General features: G+C 37.9%; 3 protein-coding genes and 1 long non-coding RNA gene across 4 annotated transcripts; 2 read left to right on the top strand and 2 right to left on the bottom strand.

Moving 5' to 3' along the window:
* Positions 1-102: 102 nt before the first annotated feature.
* LOC131432038 (T-complex protein 1 subunit delta) lies at positions 103-2,372 on the bottom strand. The gene is made up of 3 exons (XM_058598079.1): positions 2,115-2,372; positions 1,760-1,812; positions 103-1,702 (listed from the first exon to the last, which is right to left on the bottom strand). The coding sequence occupies exons 1-3, from the start codon at positions 2,218-2,220 to the stop codon at positions 260-262; spliced, it is 1,602 nt and encodes a 533-aa protein (XP_058454062.1). The 5' UTR covers positions 2,221-2,372; the 3' UTR covers positions 103-259.
* A 104-nt stretch (positions 2,373-2,476) lies between these two features.
* On the top strand, positions 2,477-3,257 carry LOC131432039 (uncharacterized). The gene is made up of 2 exons (XR_009229774.1): positions 2,477-2,812; positions 2,868-3,257. It is a non-coding gene; the product is annotated as an uncharacterized LOC131432039 (long non-coding RNA).
* Positions 3,258-11,150: 7,893 nt separating this feature from the next.
* Positions 11,151-12,412, top strand: LOC131432034 (U5 small nuclear ribonucleoprotein 40 kDa protein). The gene is made up of 2 exons (XM_058598077.1): positions 11,151-11,385; positions 11,441-12,412. The coding sequence occupies exons 1-2, from the start codon at positions 11,269-11,271 to the stop codon at positions 12,374-12,376; spliced, it is 1,053 nt and encodes a 350-aa protein (XP_058454060.1). The 5' UTR covers positions 11,151-11,268; the 3' UTR covers positions 12,377-12,412.
* LOC131432036 (ubiquitin thioesterase otubain-like) lies at positions 12,407-13,601 on the bottom strand. Its single transcript, XM_058598078.1, has 2 exons — positions 13,321-13,601; positions 12,407-13,266 (listed from the first exon to the last, which is right to left on the bottom strand). The coding sequence occupies exons 1-2, from the start codon at positions 13,432-13,434 to the stop codon at positions 12,541-12,543; spliced, it is 840 nt and encodes a 279-aa protein (XP_058454061.1). The 5' UTR covers positions 13,435-13,601; the 3' UTR covers positions 12,407-12,540.
* Between the last annotated feature and the right edge of the window lie 5,463 nt (positions 13,602-19,064).

Below are 19,064 nucleotides of genomic sequence, written 5' to 3'. Positions count from 1 at the left end.
TATTTTTACTGCCCTAAACCTGAAGAATTTATCCGCGGGATTCGATGGAAATCTATGTTAGATCATATCCACTCTTCTTCTTTTTGTGCAGTTACAGAAAACTTTGTTGGGGTGTTTAAACGTACTTCTTTATTCATTTTATTTTTGTTAGACTAAAGACGAAAAGGTGATACACAAATAATTATACTGTGCAGAAGGAAAATCGTTATGCTGGTTATGATGTGAAATTTCGGTCTGCTGAATTGTTACAATAGTAAGCTTACTGCATAGTATTAACGATATCATCAATTTTAAGTATTGACCGAACTGTCTCCGTGGCCAGAGTGATCGACGATGTGGAAACTAGTAACGGTTGAACGACATTTTCTGTCAGAATATCAGTGATCGCTCCTTTACGTACGTTGATACCGGCATTCTTTTCACCGTGAGCATGTCGATTGCGAAGCTCAGTCACGGTGGCAATTGGATTCAAGCCAGCGTTTTCAGCCAGTGTCGATGGAATCACCTCCAAAGCATTAGCAAACGCTCGGAAACAGTACGAGTCAACTCCACCAAGAGTTTGTGCGTGAGCAGCCAGCTGCAGAGCCATCTCGATTTCAGGAGCACCTCCACCAGCAATGAGAGCCCGGTTTTTAACCAAACACCGTACAACACACAATGCATCGTGCAACGAACGGTCAGCTTCCTCGAGCACAAGTTTGTTTGATCCACGAATTACAATGGAAACGGTCTTTCCCATGTTTTGAATGCCGGTGAATTTCACAAACTTGCTGGATCCACTGGAAACCTCTTCAACCAAATCAGCGTTTACCAAATGCTCGGGAACGAAATGGTCAAGCGAAGCAATTGGACGGCAGTTCAAGGTCTTGCAAACAAATTCAATGTCCTCTCGTTCGATGTCTTTCACGACCATTACTTTAATTTTATCAAGAAAATGAAGAGCCAAATCTGAAATAGCATCACGAAGAATGGACTTCTGAACCAGCAGAACGTTGCAGCCAGACTTCTTGATCTGTTTTACAATGTTCAGAATGTAAGCACGTTCTTCTTTTAGTACGCGATCCATTGCAGCATAATCTGAAACCACCACACTGTGGTCCATATCGGTTTTCGGAGCAGAAATACAGAATTGAATCAGACCAATTTTGGCCTTCTCTACACGTTTCGGTCCATTGACGCCACTTGAACGTTGAGTGAAAACCAGACCTTCAATCAATTCAGTATCTTCAATAGTGCCTCCCAGGCTTCGAATGACCTTAACGTTTTTCAGATCAACACCGATTTCATGTCCCGGTTCGGTTACCTTCAATACTGCATCCACTGCGATTGGAGCTAGCTGACTACTATGCTGAGAAACAACTTTAGAGTTCAACGAGGTCGAAGCACTCTTGACCAACGACTCACGATCTGTCAGCTCGATCGGTCGTGACATTTCGGTTAAAATTTCAACCGCTTTAGTAGAACAGCGCTGAAAGGCATCGGAAATCGCAGTGGGATGAATTCCCATAGCAAGTAACTTTTCAACGGCCTCCAAAAGGGCACCGGCCACAACCACTACCGAGGTGGTGCCATCTCCAGCCTGGACGTCCTGTGCCCGAGACAATTCGACCAACATCTTGGCTGCCGGGTGGATCACGTTCATTTGCTTCAAAATCGTCGCTCCATCATTGGTAATAGTGACTTCTCCGTTGCCCGATTGAATCTGAAATGTTCGAAACGTTATCAAAAATGTAAACTAATTTGAAATAAGCGTGCATACCATTTTGTCCATCCCACGAGGACCCAAGCTTGTCCGGATGGCATCAGCAATAGCTGCAAAGGAGTATTTTTGGTTAATATCTACATTTTTCAAGAATTTAAAAAAAATCACTCAAACATAAAAACCATTTTTTTCTCTAACACAAGCAACCAACATTAGAATAATATGACTCATTTCTAGGTTGGAATAAACTTCAATCAGAACACAAGTTTGCACCCAGTAAAGCCTAATCTACATATTAATTAAACAAAAACTTTAACATGATATACCGTCTATTACTTCACCCCAAGAACTAACTTTTTATTGTAACATTTATATTTTACCACAATTTGATATACTCCATCGAGTCAATTACCTTTTGCAGCATTGATATTGCTTTGGCGGATCTCAGCCGGTTTGCTTTTATCCTTGTACGCCTGCCCTTGCGGTCTTACACCCTTTGCAACAGTTTTTACTACCATCTTGGCTGGTTAAAATTTTCACTTTTTCTAGCGAATCAACTAAAACTCCAGAAAAAAGATAGATTTTAGGAAATTTTTCTTTCAAATGCAAACGCGTGCACCGTTTTCGGGTAACCTGGGGAACTCTCGACGTTTCTTCAATGTTTTTTGACAATAGCCAAAACAAGGATGCCAAGTTTTCTGTAAATTTTTTTATACACAGCAAAATTAAATTGTTCAGCTTGTGTGTTATAAACACATAGAATTAACATCGCCGAAACGGGAATTTGTGAAATACTGGAGATCAGGGCTTGCAAATTGAAGCAACGAATATGAACAAAAGGGTTTCACCGACGACACGACCTGCCACTCGTATATCAAAACTGTATCGTAAATTTAAGTACCCCTCAGTAACTGGAAATGTCAAATCGAAAACGCTAGTGAATTTTTTTAAACTGGCAGCACAAGTTGATATATTTATTGATTTTGAATGACAGTCGCCATAACCTTGGTTACTGCATATCGAAGGCAAGATGAATGTGAACAAAATAAATTTCTGATAGGTCATTATATTACGGAACATTTTAATGGATTTACCTGACTCGAGCGGAATGTAAAAATTGAGGAGTATGAGTTATGTCTTTTATAAAGCCAAGTTCAAAATTCAGGTCTTGACTTGAAACCGTTGTGTGAGAAGGAAGACATGGAAATGACCGACAACGAGCTGAGCGAGGCTAGTGCTTTGCGGTACCTGCATAACGTACGGTAAAATGATTTCTTTGCGGAATTCCCCTAGTAATCCTCGAATAGTGGCCAACAAGGTGAAATACTGTTTCCACTGCTGCGCAGTCAACCGACACAACACAATTTTGACATCGGCATGTTACACCGAATCCTACTACCCAGAAAAGCTAGCAGTTGAAGTGTACACTGAGCTAAATTTTCTTTTTCACATTATATGATATTCTAATGATTTTGCACTATTAGCATTTCCAATAATAGTTACAAGATGTGTTCAACATCATGTCAAATATATGAGATAATCTTATGAAACATAACACTCTTCTTAACATTATTTTTACAGGATTTCCATATAACGAATGAAATTCCCAGTCTGAGTCAAATTTATTGGCGCGTCTTATAACCATTACTAGATATCTGCACAACATACATTGGAACAATTTATGAAGCGCATATTATATTCACTTCGAATTTATTTAGAAAGGTTCATATATACCATATGACTAGTTTAGTATAATAACTAGTAACAACAAGTAACTTTTAAAATATATATATAAAACTTTCAATGGAGGTCATACACTGAGCAAAATACCATAGTAACCGTAACCTGTTTTCCATTGTCATTTCAACTATACGCTTAAATAGTAGCAACAACCATGATATATGACTATTCACCATCTGTATTGTATAAATTACTACACAACAAAGACTACGACTTGACTAAACTATTTGTATTTATGACTTTTCTGGCATGGTCATCCTGACAATGGTAGTCATCTCAAATATAAGAATAGATAGTTAAAATCACAATTTCTAGTAAGGTGAAATTGCTCTCGAGCCTTGTATATATGAGGTGCTAAATAGTTATCGCTACCATGTAAATATGTCCACAGTTTAATAATGTTACCATAATTAGATACATGGTTTAAAAGACGATTATGAAGTTTGAAAACACTATTCATGTAGTCCATATCAACAGAATTTATGTAGTAAGCACATTATCGTATAGTGTTTTTCAACCTACTATGTATTACATTTGTGCTGACTATACAAATTGTCAATGAACGGGTGTACTGTTATTGTCACATAAAGTTACAATTTAGCAGAAAATGTCGTACCTGGGTAACACATCAGTGATGGATTTGAACAAAATATTCTATATTGTGACTGTGTACTTTGGTAGGTCTTGAAGGTAGGTAAAGTTTGTAGCCTTACTAGTTTCCGAGGTTGAAATTCAATTTTTCAACAGTTTTTCCGGCAACTGTTATGTTTTCCAGTGAAATCAACATCTCGTATACGGTTTATTATTCATTATCGGTCGCTGTAGAAACAACATCAAGCGATTGATGAAAAGGAAGATTATCATTTGATTCCCGGATTCAATTCGCTCGAATCCCACGGAAAGTCGTAGGTGAGTATCGAGGTTTGCATCTGGACTTGGCTAATAATTTCTTTCCTGCTTCAGGAAAAACTCCACCGGACAGAACCTTGAATCAACTGATGCTATCAAGCAATGCTAAGCAATATTTCACCAGGTATATTATTATTTGATTTGATGCGAAAATAAAATAGAGTTTAATGAAATTATTTTGTTGTTCTTATTTTAGAATTTAAATTCATAAAACTTTTTAACATTAGCTCATGTTTTGCTGATCTTCAGCATTGTTGAATCAACCACTGCCTTTAGTTTCGAAATAACTAGAAGTGAAATGTCAAAAATACCATGACTCTGGTTATAGCAAGAACTACAATGTAAAAAAAAAATTCGGTCATGGTTAGGCTAACCATCTCAATCGTATTAGTTATTCATACAATACACTGTTCAATATTACTATTCTAGAGCCGATACCATTCATAGTAAACATGAACTTGACCATTGTTGAAATCATCTGATTTCATAGTCGGCTGAAAACCACTATACGCTCATGGTCAAGTTGGCCCTCTATATAGTAACAGTTACCATTTTATTTTTCTGAGTGTACGAATAGTAGATAATTGCAAACTACTACTTTTCTTTGAGGATTCAAGCTATACTAGTATTTCGTTCGGTAAGGGAGCACCTCATGATATTTGCGAAAGAGAAGTGAGATCCCGAGACTGAAAATAAAAAAAATGAATCTTACTAGACAGATAGAGTAATGAAACGTACCGGATATATATTTCATGGTCCGTTAACGCATATCCTTGAACGAAGTTGGATGAGCTGTTTTTTTCAGCGATATAAAATTACATTGAGATGCGGAACTTCCTGAAAAAAATGGTCTGGAGCAGTTGACGAATATCGAGGACACAACTATTCCTTCAGCTTCAAGCAGTACGATTCACGACTTTCATCGGATTTCCATATAAATTATATGGGATATTTTTATAACTTTCATTATGATAACGTCCATTTAGATTTGACGTACACATTAAAGGACTATTCACACATTTCAGTTCCGTGACGGTTCAGTGAAAGTGCCTTCAGTGCGCCGTCAGTGTTCTTTTTTATCGGAGCCCTTCCGTTCCGTTTCCGTACTGTTTCCGTTCCGGCACAGCCAATGTAATAACATACCGACTTCAGTGAAAATAAAAAATATCGGTGACGACGAATTTGAGTTTGCCGGACGGACACTACACTGACGGCGAGCTGCACTGAAACGGCACGGTGCCGGATAGGTGTAAATGCGCGTATAGAAAACGAATGAAATAATATCAGTATCCGTGCACGGTGTCGTGCCGGCACTGAACCGGACCGGATATGTGTGAATAGTCCTTAAATAAAGATTATAAGTTTCTATATAATTTCTATGAATTATATTCGGCATATGATTCATATGACAAATCTAATGAATATAAATAAGATTTTCATTTCAGTGTACGAATGAATCGCTGGAAGCAGATCATTGTCCTCGTTCGTTGGTTTCATCCATAGTTTCGATTAAATTTCGAAAATCGAGTTCATTTAAATGCATTTCTGCTTAATTTGGACAAAGTTCAACCGACGACACGACCTGCCACTCGTTTTTAAAACTGTATCGTAAATCGAGCTACCCCTCAGTAACTGGTAATGTCAAAATGGAATCGCTTGAAAAAATGTTGGAACTGGCAACACAAGTTGGTAAATTATTGATTTAAAAAAACAGTTACCAGTAGCCTTGGTAACCACAAAAGAAATGTAAACAAAAACAAGAGATTCTCACTTAAAACGAAACCACTGAGTGTAGTTGGCCCGCTGGCAGGTATTAAATTTATTCTTTCAGAGATCTGTCATAGCTGCATAATCTGCCATAGCGATTGTGTCGTATGCCGCTTTGAAGTCAATGGCGCGTTGTATTCTCGACACTTGTGGAGTACTTGTCTCATAACGAATATGTAATTCGTAGTGGCGTACCGTACCGGCAACGCAAATTATTCACTACTAAAAATTTGATTTTGGTTGTTTAAGGCAATAAAAAACTTCTCGTGTGTTAATTTCAGGGGAAATACATTTACTTAACTAAGCAAAAAAACTAAAACTAGTCCACCAAGCCGACTGAATGTAGATTTTTTGATAACTCGCTCCAGGCGACTTGTAACTTCACTAGTAATGATACTAACCGAATAATCATAATCCATCATAATTTCTTGGTGTGAGGGCAGTTTTGAACGCCGTTAATAAGGCGTCGACTTGCACTATAAGGAATTGTATAAATGTTTCCCCAGCTTCATACGATGCCAACTCTTCCTCAGCGAGGTTGTGATTGTGATTGATAAATTGGTCAACCCACGGATGCAAACGAGGTTTAAAAAAATTTTGCACGTGCCTGTTCAACGTCACTAGTTTGTAATCGCCCTTGCTGGATTGAACTTTGAAGTGCCGATTGGGCTAGATCTATGTAACAGGTAGGGTAACTAGATTTCAGAGGTGATTTCAAAGCATTTATGAAGTATTGTTCCAAGCAACTAGCAGCGTTATTAACAACAGCACACACTCCGTTCAGAGATTGCGTTCCACGTTCCACGTCGAATGCACTTCCGAATAATGAAAAATTCATCATTCAACATGCTGGAACATTGCTGCCCCGTTTCAATGCTGTACAAAATTATCGCTTTCATGACGCTTTCTTCCATGAAATAACGCTCTAAAAGTAAATATGTCCCAAGAATTTCCTGCATTTGCGTACTCAATCGGGACTTTTCAATCATTTAAAGTTTTTAACTTCGCTTCCTAAGTATTTGGTTCCAGAGAACTTTTCTTCGATATCGAACTAAAAACATAAAGCGATTAGAAATTCATTTATACGAATTAGAATATCATTTACACTCACCAAGCATCGGCGTTTGACAAACTTTATGTACAATTCAGCCCTCGAATAAATTATTGTTATTTTTTGCAGTTTTTTGTAAGATTTTTAATAACCATGAAATGTGGAATTATTCCACAACTGTTTCAAGCTGTTTGTTTATTTATTCTGGTGCTCCCTGGTAACTAGTTCATAGCAACTTAAACAGTGTTGCTCGAATAGTTAGTTTTTGTCATTTTCAAGGGGTCGCTATATTTATGGTAACTGGTGGTAAATCGCTCACGAACACTTTTTATTCCGATTTTTCTTCGGAGTGTCTGGTCGTGTCGTCGGTTCAACACTAATAGAACTATTCCACCGCTTTCAAAACATGTTTATTTGTTTTGGGGTTCCTTGGTAACTAGTCCATAGCAACTTAAACAGTGTTGCTCGAGAAGATTATTTTTATCATTTACAAGGGGTCGCTAGATTTGTGGTAACTGGCGGTGAATCTTTAGCGAACAGTTTTAATGCTGATTTTCCTTCGAAGTGCCTGGTCGTGTCGTCGGTTTCACCATCTGTGCTATTCACACACATTCATATGTCAGGTAGAATTCACAGCGCAACCCAAACAAGGAGAGCTGCTTCGTTTGTTCATTAGTTCATGAATATGCCCGCTTGCTGAGACCTATGCTTCATGAGGTTAGCATTTGATGAATGGTCCTCATATTGTAGATGCCTATGAGGAAACTAGATTCATAACTTTTAGTTCCGATGAATATTAATTTAAAGAACATTGCTTTTAGTGTTCCTAGGATATATAGGGTAACAGAGGTATTTTGGCCCACTTTAAGATTGATTTTATTTTGGCCCACTTTGTAAAAATATCCCCCAAATGTTATAATATCTTTGAAAACCCCTTCCGCAATAGGTAATTTAATGTGATTAGCTTCAAATTGATGCAACATGGGTTACTTAACATCGATAAAATCCGATGAAATTGATAAAGTTTGTTAGGTGGGCCAAAATATATGAAGTGGCCAAAATACCTCTGTTACCCTACACAGCGTAAACTGCCAAGAAACAAATTGATCGTTTTTAAAATGGGCTCAAATGCAAAATTTCTGCTATTAAATGTTTGTTAAAAAGGCGGGTGGGTAATGTCAGAGACATAACTGGATGTCGCGAATACGAAAAAACTAGCACGCTCCCATCACTTTTCCGAATATCAGTTAGTTGATTGATTGTATGAATTGTGCAAGCTTTCTCCTTTTTCACTAATAGAGTTTGAAGCGATGCACCTACATTAAAGTACAGATTAGTTACATTAAACAGCTACTATTCTACAACTATATATTCCAAACTTGAAACAATTCCTTTTTAATTTGCCAATATAGGAGGCTAGATACGACAAATTTGTAGTTTATTTTTATTGAAGCTATGAAGTTCAAAGCTGATTCTTCTCGAAATTTCAGTACGAGACAATTGCAATGGCCTGGTCTGAAATGTATCGACGATCTTCGGTATGCAAGAGCCATTTTAATAATAATAATGATAAAAATAATAATAATAATAATAATAATACAGATTAATCTGTACATATATGTATGTATAAATAAAATACAGATTAACACAGGAGGAACAGTTAAGGGCAAGGCAAAGTCCCGCTCAAACCGTGCTGGTCTGCAGTTCCCAGTTGGCGGCAGAATCCATCGTTTGCCTCGGAAGGGGAACTATGCCGAGCGTGTTGGTGCTGGTGCATCGGTCTATCCGGTGGCAGTGATGGAGTACTTGGCTGCCGAAGTGTTGGAATTAGCCGGTAACGCTGCCCGTCACAACAAGAAAACGAAAATCACCCCTGGCCATCCGTAACGACGAGGAGTTGAAAACCGACCACATCACTGTGATAAAGAAATATTTAAGATTGCTTTAAGTTTAGTCAGTTCTGATACGCCTGGAAAGTAGAATGCGCAAATTAAGTGGAAACCTTTGTTCTAACAATTTGTTCATTTTTGTTTTCGTCCGCATACTAAAGAATTCACGACAAAAATACATATTGATCTATATACGTTCAACTCTGTTTCGCACGGCATATTTGTATACTAGCAGACCCTGTCAGCTTGGAGCGAAGTCAATCTTCAGTTCAGCAACGCCATCGCACGGCATCACATTCAACATATCATGTCAATTGTATGGGTGCGCAACCCTGCTATTTTGGCGCGCACGAATTTGACATTTTTCTCCACTACTTCTATGTATAAGATTCGATGTGGGCTCGTCTGGGGGCGACATGCTCGCAAAAAAGGATGTTGCCAATGATTTGTTCGGGAAATGTGAGAGCTGGATATCTTGTTAATATGATGTCTTTGATACTAGTATAAAGATGTGTTCAACATCATCACTTTCGCTTTCGCATTGCCGTTCGTAATTGAATGTGTTAGTGACGGTGCAAATTAATTTAACTTCCATCTTGATGAATCTTTTGGTAGGAAATATTGAGATCTGAGATGGTTCTCGTGTGTGTCTTGTTTCGGCAATAGGCCTTGCTGGACTTTTTGGTTGCCTTTTCTTTCTAATTTTGAACTATTTGAGATTATGTCACACAACTGAAAATTTAATCATAAAATTGTGATCATATTTCCGATGGCATGTCGCAAGAATTATGTTGATTCATTAGATACAACAGGAGATATTCACGATCAAAAACTTATCACTCTCTCAGAGGGTAAATTGCCGTGAAGCAAGGTCTTCTTTCTCGTACAATACTAACGAGAGCGAACCCTTCATTTCATTACATTGTCATGGATTGCTTAGTTCATGTGTTAACTGAGACTGAGAGCACAGACAATTTACTTGGCAAGGGGAATTGGTCTGCTCAGTAGCATATACTCTCACGCATCCAGTTTCTCTCTTATATAGGTCTCTCATTCAGCTATGTCAAGCAAAGTGTTCACAGTAGATGTTTTTTCTTGCTTCGTTCGTTTGAGTATTCACAATACAAGCCCTGCTGGAGATCGAAAATTAGATAATGAAATGTTACTTGATTTTGAACTTCTTTTTCTCTTCTACGAACTCAGTCAAACCATTGCGATTATCACTAACTTTCCTCCAAGATGACTGAACCGATTTTCACAAACAATTCAGTTGAATGGCCCACAAAAAGGTGCCCTTTTTTCATATGGATTACAGCGGGAAATGTGTTTAAAAGGGAAAATAATGACACTCAGTTTTCTTGATTTTTATCGAGTTCCCATATTTAGATTCAAATAAAATATCCTAAGATCCCATAAAAAATTGTGACTAATTTCCAATGAGTACCAAATTCCTGTCATTATTACCAAGTTATGTCAATTTATATAAACGTGTAAGGCGGTAATGATAAATTCTTCATACAAATTTGGAATGTCATTACTTAGGCTGTGAACCATTTCGCGGTTAATTTTAACTTTTGGTTAAAATCTGACACTCGAGTGGGGAATTTGATGTTGTCAAAAATAACCCTGCTCGAGAGCATGGTTATTTTTGACAGATCGATAGTTATTTTCCAACACTGAAAAAAATCTCGCAATGAAAATTCTAATACTAATTCTTTAGTTGAAATTATTTCCAGTGGAAAATAAACCCAAATAACTTTCCGTCCGTCAAATTTTGAAATGGGCCACAGTTTTAGTCAAATTTAACTACTCGACACAAAATAACCACTCAAGTGTCAGATTTTAACCAAAAGTTAAAATTAACCGTGAAATGGTTCACAGCCTTAGTATCATCATTAAAAATGATATTAATAATTCTCGGGCAAAGGTCGACCGAAGTTGAAGTCAGAGCTGTCAGAAAGCCTAATTGATAGAGGTAAAACTGTCAGATTGACGATGAGTCCTTTTGAAAACTTCTCCTAGAAATGTCTGGAAGAATAACCCTCAAGCAGTAATCGTTTGCATTTGTTAAAACAAACTGGGGGCACTGGCACGTCCTATGTTTTTTATGTTTGTCAGATTTATCGGCTTGCTGAGTGCTACATTATTTTGTAAATTTCAGCATTGTTTTGACCTCGTAAATCAAGTAGAAATTTAATTTCAACTATACCATGATGTCTGCTGCACAAAAGCGTCCGTCGGACGCCTTGGTACCTATTCAACAAAAGAAATCTCGAACCGATTTAGTTGGCTACACCGCGAAAGATAAACAACTTATGGAGCTGCAGGTATGAGATGATAGCCATCCTACTCAGAACTATTAAACATAATTTATTTTTCCAGAATGTTGAACGAACATCTACGCTGCTAGCTCCAATTATGCTACTCGAGGGTCACGGAGGAGAAATCTTTTCCACAGAATTCCACCCAGAAGGTGAACACTTAGTTTCGGCAGGATTTGATCGGCAAATATTTCTATGGAACTTTCACGGCGAGTGCGAGAATGTTGGGATTATGTCGGGACACTCGGGTTCGATTATGGAGGTTCATTTTTCACCGGATGGAGGAAGTATTTACAGCTGCAGCACCGACAAGTTTGTTGCAGTTTGGGATGTTCCTACATGCACTAGGGTTCGGAAAATGAAAGGTCATTCACATTTTGTCAATAGTTGTAGTGGTGCGAGGCGTGGACCAACGTTAATTGCGTCTGGCTCGGATGATTCTACTATTCGGATTTGGGATGCCAGAAAGAAAAGTGGTATTCACAGTTTTGATAACCGATTTCAGGTGACAGCAGTATGTTTCAATGATACTGCCGAGCAGGTTATATCCGGTGGAATTGATAACGAGATCAAGATTTGGGATATTCGTAAAAAAGAAGTAATATATCGATTGAGAGGCCACACCGATACTGTCACTGGACTTGCATTATCGCCAGATGGATCATACCTACTTAGTAATTCGATGGACAATACGCTAAGAATTTGGGACGTTAGGCCTTATGCTCCAGCCGAAAGATGTGTGAAAGTTTTCAACGGACATCAGCACAATTTCGAAAAGAATTTACTACGTTGTGCTTGGTCTCCGGATGGATCAAAAATAAGCTCCGGTTCATCTGATAGATTTGTGTACATATGGGATACAACATCACGACGAATTCTTTACAAACTCCCTGGCCATAACGGTAGCGTGAACGACGTTGATTTTCATCCAACGGAGCCAGTTGTCGTTTCAGCTTCCAGTGATAAAACATTGTACCTGGGAGAAATCGATGGCTAATGCTTTCTTTACATTGAAATACAAGGGTAATACGAATCTTTCTGTCCATAATTTTATTTGATTTGAACTTGTAATCGGATGACAGCATCCACTAGCGGTTTAGATTTCTAGATTTGAATAGAGTGTTTGAAAGAGTCGAAAAACATCGTTATATTTAAATTGGATTACTGTTGCACCTCTTTGTTAGGGTACAAAATGTCATAATGTCCAGGACGATAGAGTAAAAATACATTAGGCTTACAGCCATCTGGGAAATCATGAGCAATCACGTTGTCTCCATCACCCCGGTCCATGTATTCGACGCGAACACCTGCATCCAAAGCCGAACAGATCGCAATAATGTGAATGTGATCAGATTCCTTGTACATCGGCTCTACCTCTTGATGGCAAAACTCTACAATCGTGTAATTGCCATCGATGAAGTTCTGATAGAAGTCTGCTTTTTCTTGCAGGTGACTGGATGTGATCAAGCGCATGTAAACAACAACGTAATCCGAATATCCCTGCTCGTTAAACAGTTTATGCAACTCGGCCAAAGCTCCAGTTGTGTCATCACCTTCCGGTTTGACCTTTGTTATAACTTCCATGAATGTTTCGTAAAAATCCTCAATTGTAAACCGCGGGAATCCGGCCTCTGTCAGTCGCTCTCTTGATTTTGCCGCATACTCGTAGAACTTACTGAACTCCTCCTTGTTCATAACTAAATATTCCAGGTATGCATACGCGAACGCACGAAAGAAACAGTTTCCATCTGGACGCGTACGCCGGATTGCTCGGTATTTAGAAGACAAGTCTTTTACCTTTGAAATATAAACTGAATCGTCTATGTACTCCGAACATAGACTTATGATAGCTTGAGAATCACCCACCAGTGGATTCGAACAGGCAATCTGATGAAAAATAAGAGTTGGATGAATTTCTAAATCAAAATAACTAATACTAACCTCCTGCTCAATTTCTCGCTGCTGCTTAATAATGAGTTCGTCCTGATTTTCCTCCGGCTTTGTATTACTGGTACTACTACTGCTGGTTGTATCCGTGCTATCGGAGTGGCTCATCTTGCGCCCTGCTGTATTGGCTTGATCGGCAAGCACTATTTCTACACCAACTTAACTGAGGAAAGATAACCACATAAATTAGTGTTCGTCAATCCAATAATAATGACTTTTTCTTTCCCGATGCTTTAAATAACTAGCAAGCCGACATTTTTCTCATCACTTCTCACTAATCATAGCAAAGCATGAAAAAAAATTCGCCCGAACCGCTTCAGGCGAACGATGAGAAAACTGACGTAAGCCCTCTAAGAAAAAATCACCCGACAAATATAACTCGCTGTACGATATCCCCGTCATCTCGTTTGTAAATTGTTTCAGAATTCAGTATGATTTTCAAATGGATTCCGAATTAGATGCAACAACATATTCCGATTAGGAGCGGTTTGAAATTAGTTGTTGTATCTGATACGTAATCCATTTTAAAATCATACTGAGTTTCAGATGCAGGGGTGGCAACTACCCACATTATCGGATCCGAATGGATTCCGAATCAATTCCGAATCGGCGAGAAATTTTCATTCGGAATTCCATGTGGAAATCATAATGAATTCCGAATCAATTCCAACTCCAGTGCAACAACCGATTCCGAATGAATTTCGCCTACAACCGGTTGATTCTGAAATCAGTCGGAATTGAGTGAGAAGATGCGGACTGAATTGTCAATTTGTCTTCTTCTTCTTCTTCTTTCCCGATTTTGCACGTTTTCGTGCTGACTTTCAGTTTATTTTTAAATGAAAACATTACATAACTGATTATACACATTGAAATCTTCATGTTTTTCGGATATACAGAACTAGTAAATAACCAGTTCTTCTTAGAATTCCAACATACACTGTTGAAATTCGCTGGAAATTAACAAAACGGCCTACCTTAGTCAGCATCATCCATTCATCTAGCTGGAGTGTAATGAAATGGCTTAAGTCGCCTAAATTTTACACTAACACATTCATAAAATGAGCGAATATCCTATGACATTTATAATGTCACTCTCAATCAGGTTGATCGAGCAGCCAACTCAGGCGAAAATTCTAGCACTGAAGCGATCGAGCACTGAAAAATCATGCAGTCGAGTAAGAATTCATTACGCATTCCGTCATTTCGATAATGTGGGTATGGGTAGACAAAGCACTTATTCCCACTTGTACGCGGCGGGCTGATTTCCCCCCAGACGGCTGGCTATGTCTGCCCACATAATCGAAATGACGGAATGCGTAATGAATTCTTACTCGACTGCATGATTTTTCAGTGCTCGATCGGTTCAGTGCTAGAATTTTCGCCTGAGTTGGCTGCTCGATCAACCTGTTTGACAGTGACATTATAAATGTCATTGAATATTCGCTCATTTTATGAATGTGTTAGTGTAAAATTTAGGCGACTTAAGCCATTTCATTACACTCCTGCTAGATGAATGGATGATGCTGACTAAGGTAGGCCGTTTTGTTAATTTCCAGCGAATTTCAACAGTTTATGTTGGAATTCTAAGAAGAACTGGTTATTTACTAGTTCTGTATATCCGAAAAACATGAAGATTTCAATGTGTATAGTCAGTTATGTAATGTTTTCATTTAAAAATAAACTGAAAGTCAGCACGAAAACGTGCAAAATCGGGAAAGAAGAAGAAGAAGAAGACAAATTGACAATTCAGTCCGCATCTTCTCACTCAATTCCGACTGATTTCCGAATCAACCGGTTGTAGGCGAAATTCATTCGGAATCGGTTGTTGCACTGGAGTTGGAATTGATTCGGAATTCATTATGATTTCAACATGGAATTCCGAATGAAAATTTCTCGCTGATTCGGAATTGATTCGGAATCCATTCGGATCTGATAATGTGGGTGCCAGCAAAAGTCTGGCAACAACGCTACAACCGTTTCCGGCAGAGAATTTCGCCTAGTGGTTATTAACGGTTCTTTTCTGTCGGATTCTTGCCATACAAGATTGGCAGAACCGTTTTGAATCGGTTCTACATTTTAAGCGTCTTGGTTTTATTTTTTCAATAAAAGATACGTATGAAAGAGAATAAGTTATTGCCCTTCATATATACTAATCATGCACACTTAAAACCATTTCTTGAGCTCGGCATAATAAAATGCCGAAACTGATCAGCAACACGTAAATTTGCTGATTGCTCAGTAATCAATACGCATGTTTCTGAACTTCGTTAAATGCATTCACTGATATTTCGGTAAAATGCTTCACTTTGCCGAAATTTAGCATAATTGCTTGCTGAATTTATCAGTAAACAACAGATATGCCGACATCAGCAGAGACGTTTGCCGAGATTTCGGAATATGCGCTAGCTGTTGCCGAGATTACGCACGACAGCTGTCATTTATTGCCGCGTTACATTTTTGCTTCGCATTGTGCGATTATTTTCTAATGAAATTCTCGAGTGAAAAAATAAATAATCTTCGAAGAACCGTGGAACCACTTGCAAGTAAAAATATTGACATGTTTCGCTTTATAAAAAGCGACTTTATCAGAGCACTCGCGATTATAAGGCAAAAACACCCAACACGGGGCTCAAAGCGTCCTCGAGACAAAACTTTGGGGGATAAGCGAAAAAATAACCCAATGCATGGAATAATTCAATAGATCAAAGTAAGTTTATTTTTTAAACAATACAGTATATGCATCATTAAATATTGAACATTTTTGTGAGCCAAAAATCAATATATATTTTTATTTTCATATTTCCAGCTCGACTCAAGGTGGTCGCATCTGGAAACGCCGCTTTTTGTTATGCTACATGTTTTCAGGTAGAGGCTTTAAGCACTACTGGCAACAAATTTGTAAGCCTCCTTTAAATGTTAATAAAATAAATTTTTGATCCTGAATGACGTGTTTATAAAGTTGAGAAATTACAAACAAATTTAATTGACTAGATTTTTAATTACTGATGATTCGGTAATTTATTTTTTCATTTTTTCGTTTTATTGGATTGCCGAATATTCAGTGAACGTTTCACTGAGCAAACAGTAAATCTTATGCTGACGATTTCGGCAATATTTGACGTTTGTCAAATTTTAGGGTGCCGAGACGCTCAGTAATTTTATTTTTGCCGAGATGATTGCTGATTACTCGGCTGTGCGAATCTCGGCATTTTTTTGCCGAGACTCAGCTAAAAAATTTAAGTGTGTGGAATATGTTATTGCCAATCACCCTCATTCTTGTTTACGGCCGTATGCGATACGTTCGAAAGTATAGCAAATTCGTATTCCCGTTTACGTTCGAATCAATCACACTTTTAAACATCGTACATGCATAAAAACAACGCCCACCCAACTTTAAACTATCAGTTCTGGTACAGATTTGAGTTGTAAATAAAAATCTTTGATATCATTTGTTATTTGACTCGTTTTTTTCACTGATTTTGTATCATCATGTTTGCTTACGTCCGTATCGACCATACGACGAACACATGCTTTCGAACGAATGCAAACAAGCCATTCTTGTTTTCACTCGAACGTGTACGTACGCGATTCCTGTGCAAAAGAAGGATCGGCATCGCAGGTAGTTTTTTTAGGAAGATTCCAAGCATTAAGGGAGTGACGAATGCTACATAATAAATAAATATCGCACTCAGGACCAATTTCATTCATTTCGGTAAATGAAATTTTCAAATTAAACTTCATGCAAAGTAAAAAAAGCTTTTAAAATAGCAGTCCGATCAGTTGTATCGGCGAAAAATATTTTGCATTTTCTTGCAATTTTGTCATGTTTTCGATAGTCTTCATATTTATTACATTGGTAAAATCATGCATTCAACATTTTTATAAAGCATGTTTACCCATGGCGTATTTTCCATATAGTACCTAATAGATGTAAAATTTGATGCGTTAAAACTTGGAACCGAGCATATATTCAAAGGCTCGCCAGAGAAAAAGAGCATTTTACTGTACTGCTATGCTTTCTAAATGTTCTATGCAAAACACAAATTTATGATTTGATTGCAAATCACCTTTAGACACGAAAATAAATTTGTTAGAAATCGGTTAAACTTTTTTTAATGTGTTCGAACGATTGATTCGCAACATAAAACTGACGAATCGAAACCACGGCATTTCGTCTATTCGTCCGTAAACGAGAATGGGACTTTTCGTTCGTACGAATGATGTTCAAATACATGTTTCGTTTGAAACTAAAATGGCATACATTCTAGCGTTTCGCATATGGTTAATCACAAGAATTGGACTGATTTCATCAAGGCTTAGCATTTATTTTAAGAATTTTACTGATATTTGAATATTTTGTGGCAAACGAGTCGCGTTCGAATTCATTCGAGTGAAAACAAGAATGGCTTATTCGTATTCGTTCGAAAGTACCCGTTCGTCGTATTGCGGATACGGACGTAAACAAGAATGAGGGTGAATAACATTACTTTCTCACTACCAAACATACCCATATTTCAATCTCATTTACCTCGTCTCAAGATTCGTTTTTTGTACGCACATGCGGGATTGACGAATATCAAATGAAGTCGAATAAAAAAAAAAAGAAAGAGGAGGAAAATAAACAAGACACGTGCGGCGAGATAATGACGCAATTTCGCCTGGAGAATTTTGACAGCAGCCGAAATGCAGCCAGCCTTCTGACGGTTGCCAGAATTCCTCACAAGCGGGTTGGAGTGGCCATTCCCTAGCAATGTTTTGGCAACTGGAATAAATATTTGAAAATTTGCTGGAAATATCTTATGATATAACTTTTTTTCTGTTAACCCTGTAATTCCTCTTCGTAATCGTCTTAACCAGAGATGCCAGGTCTGCAGATTTGTCTGTAAATCTGCAGATTTGGGGTATAGTGCTGCAGACATTTTTTGTTGTGCAGACTTTTACAACAGACTTTTGAAATTCTCGCAGACTTTCGTCTATATTTACAGACTTTTGAAATTTCCGCGACCTTTTTTTTTTGCTCGCCAAGCCAGTTTTGCGTGTCATACTTTATAGAGAAATTGCTACCAGCAAGACATACTTGCTGACTGCAGATTTTTTTTTCAGATTTACAGACCCTGTCTGCAGATATTTGAAATTTTTACCTGGCATCTCTGGTCTTAACCCTAAAATCTTTAAACTAATTTACTACAATGTGAAACGTGCTATACTTTACCACTTTCGAATATTTGTCATACTGGAATAGTAAGGAAAATGTTTGTGATCGTGTCACAACATTCGGAAGAGAAACTATCTGGCTATCAAATGAAGTCGAATAAAAAAAGTACGGGTGTGTAATGTCAGAGACATAACTGGATGTCGTGAATACGAATATGACACGCTTTATTTATACTTCCGAATTCGAATTGGTAGTTGATCGATTGTTTGAATTGTGCAACTTCCCCCTCTTTCATTACTAGAATTTTAAACGATGCGCCTAGACTAGATTACAGATTAGTTACATTAATCATTCTGAAACGCAATTAAATATTATGAAATAAGCAGTATAGTTCTTTATAATAAAATAATGGTGGCTCTGAAAAGAACCTTTTATGAAAGCGTTCGTGATGGAGAGTGACGAGTTGAGTTCGAATTCCGATGGATACCGTTGACTTTCGATGGATACCGCTGACTTCCTTCATCTGTTTCCAGGCTGACCAGGCTGTTGTCCGTGGGTGCGATACTGATATGGTTTGTGTAGG

The sequence above is a fragment of the Malaya genurostris genome, chromosome 2 (assembly GCF_030247185.1).
Source record: "Malaya genurostris strain Urasoe2022 chromosome 2, Malgen_1.1, whole genome shotgun sequence".
Lineage (NCBI taxonomy): Eukaryota > Metazoa > Arthropoda > Insecta > Diptera > Culicidae > Malaya > Malaya genurostris.
The sequence above is the reverse complement of the archived record's forward strand: the minus strand, read 5'-3'. Positions and strand labels throughout refer to the sequence as shown.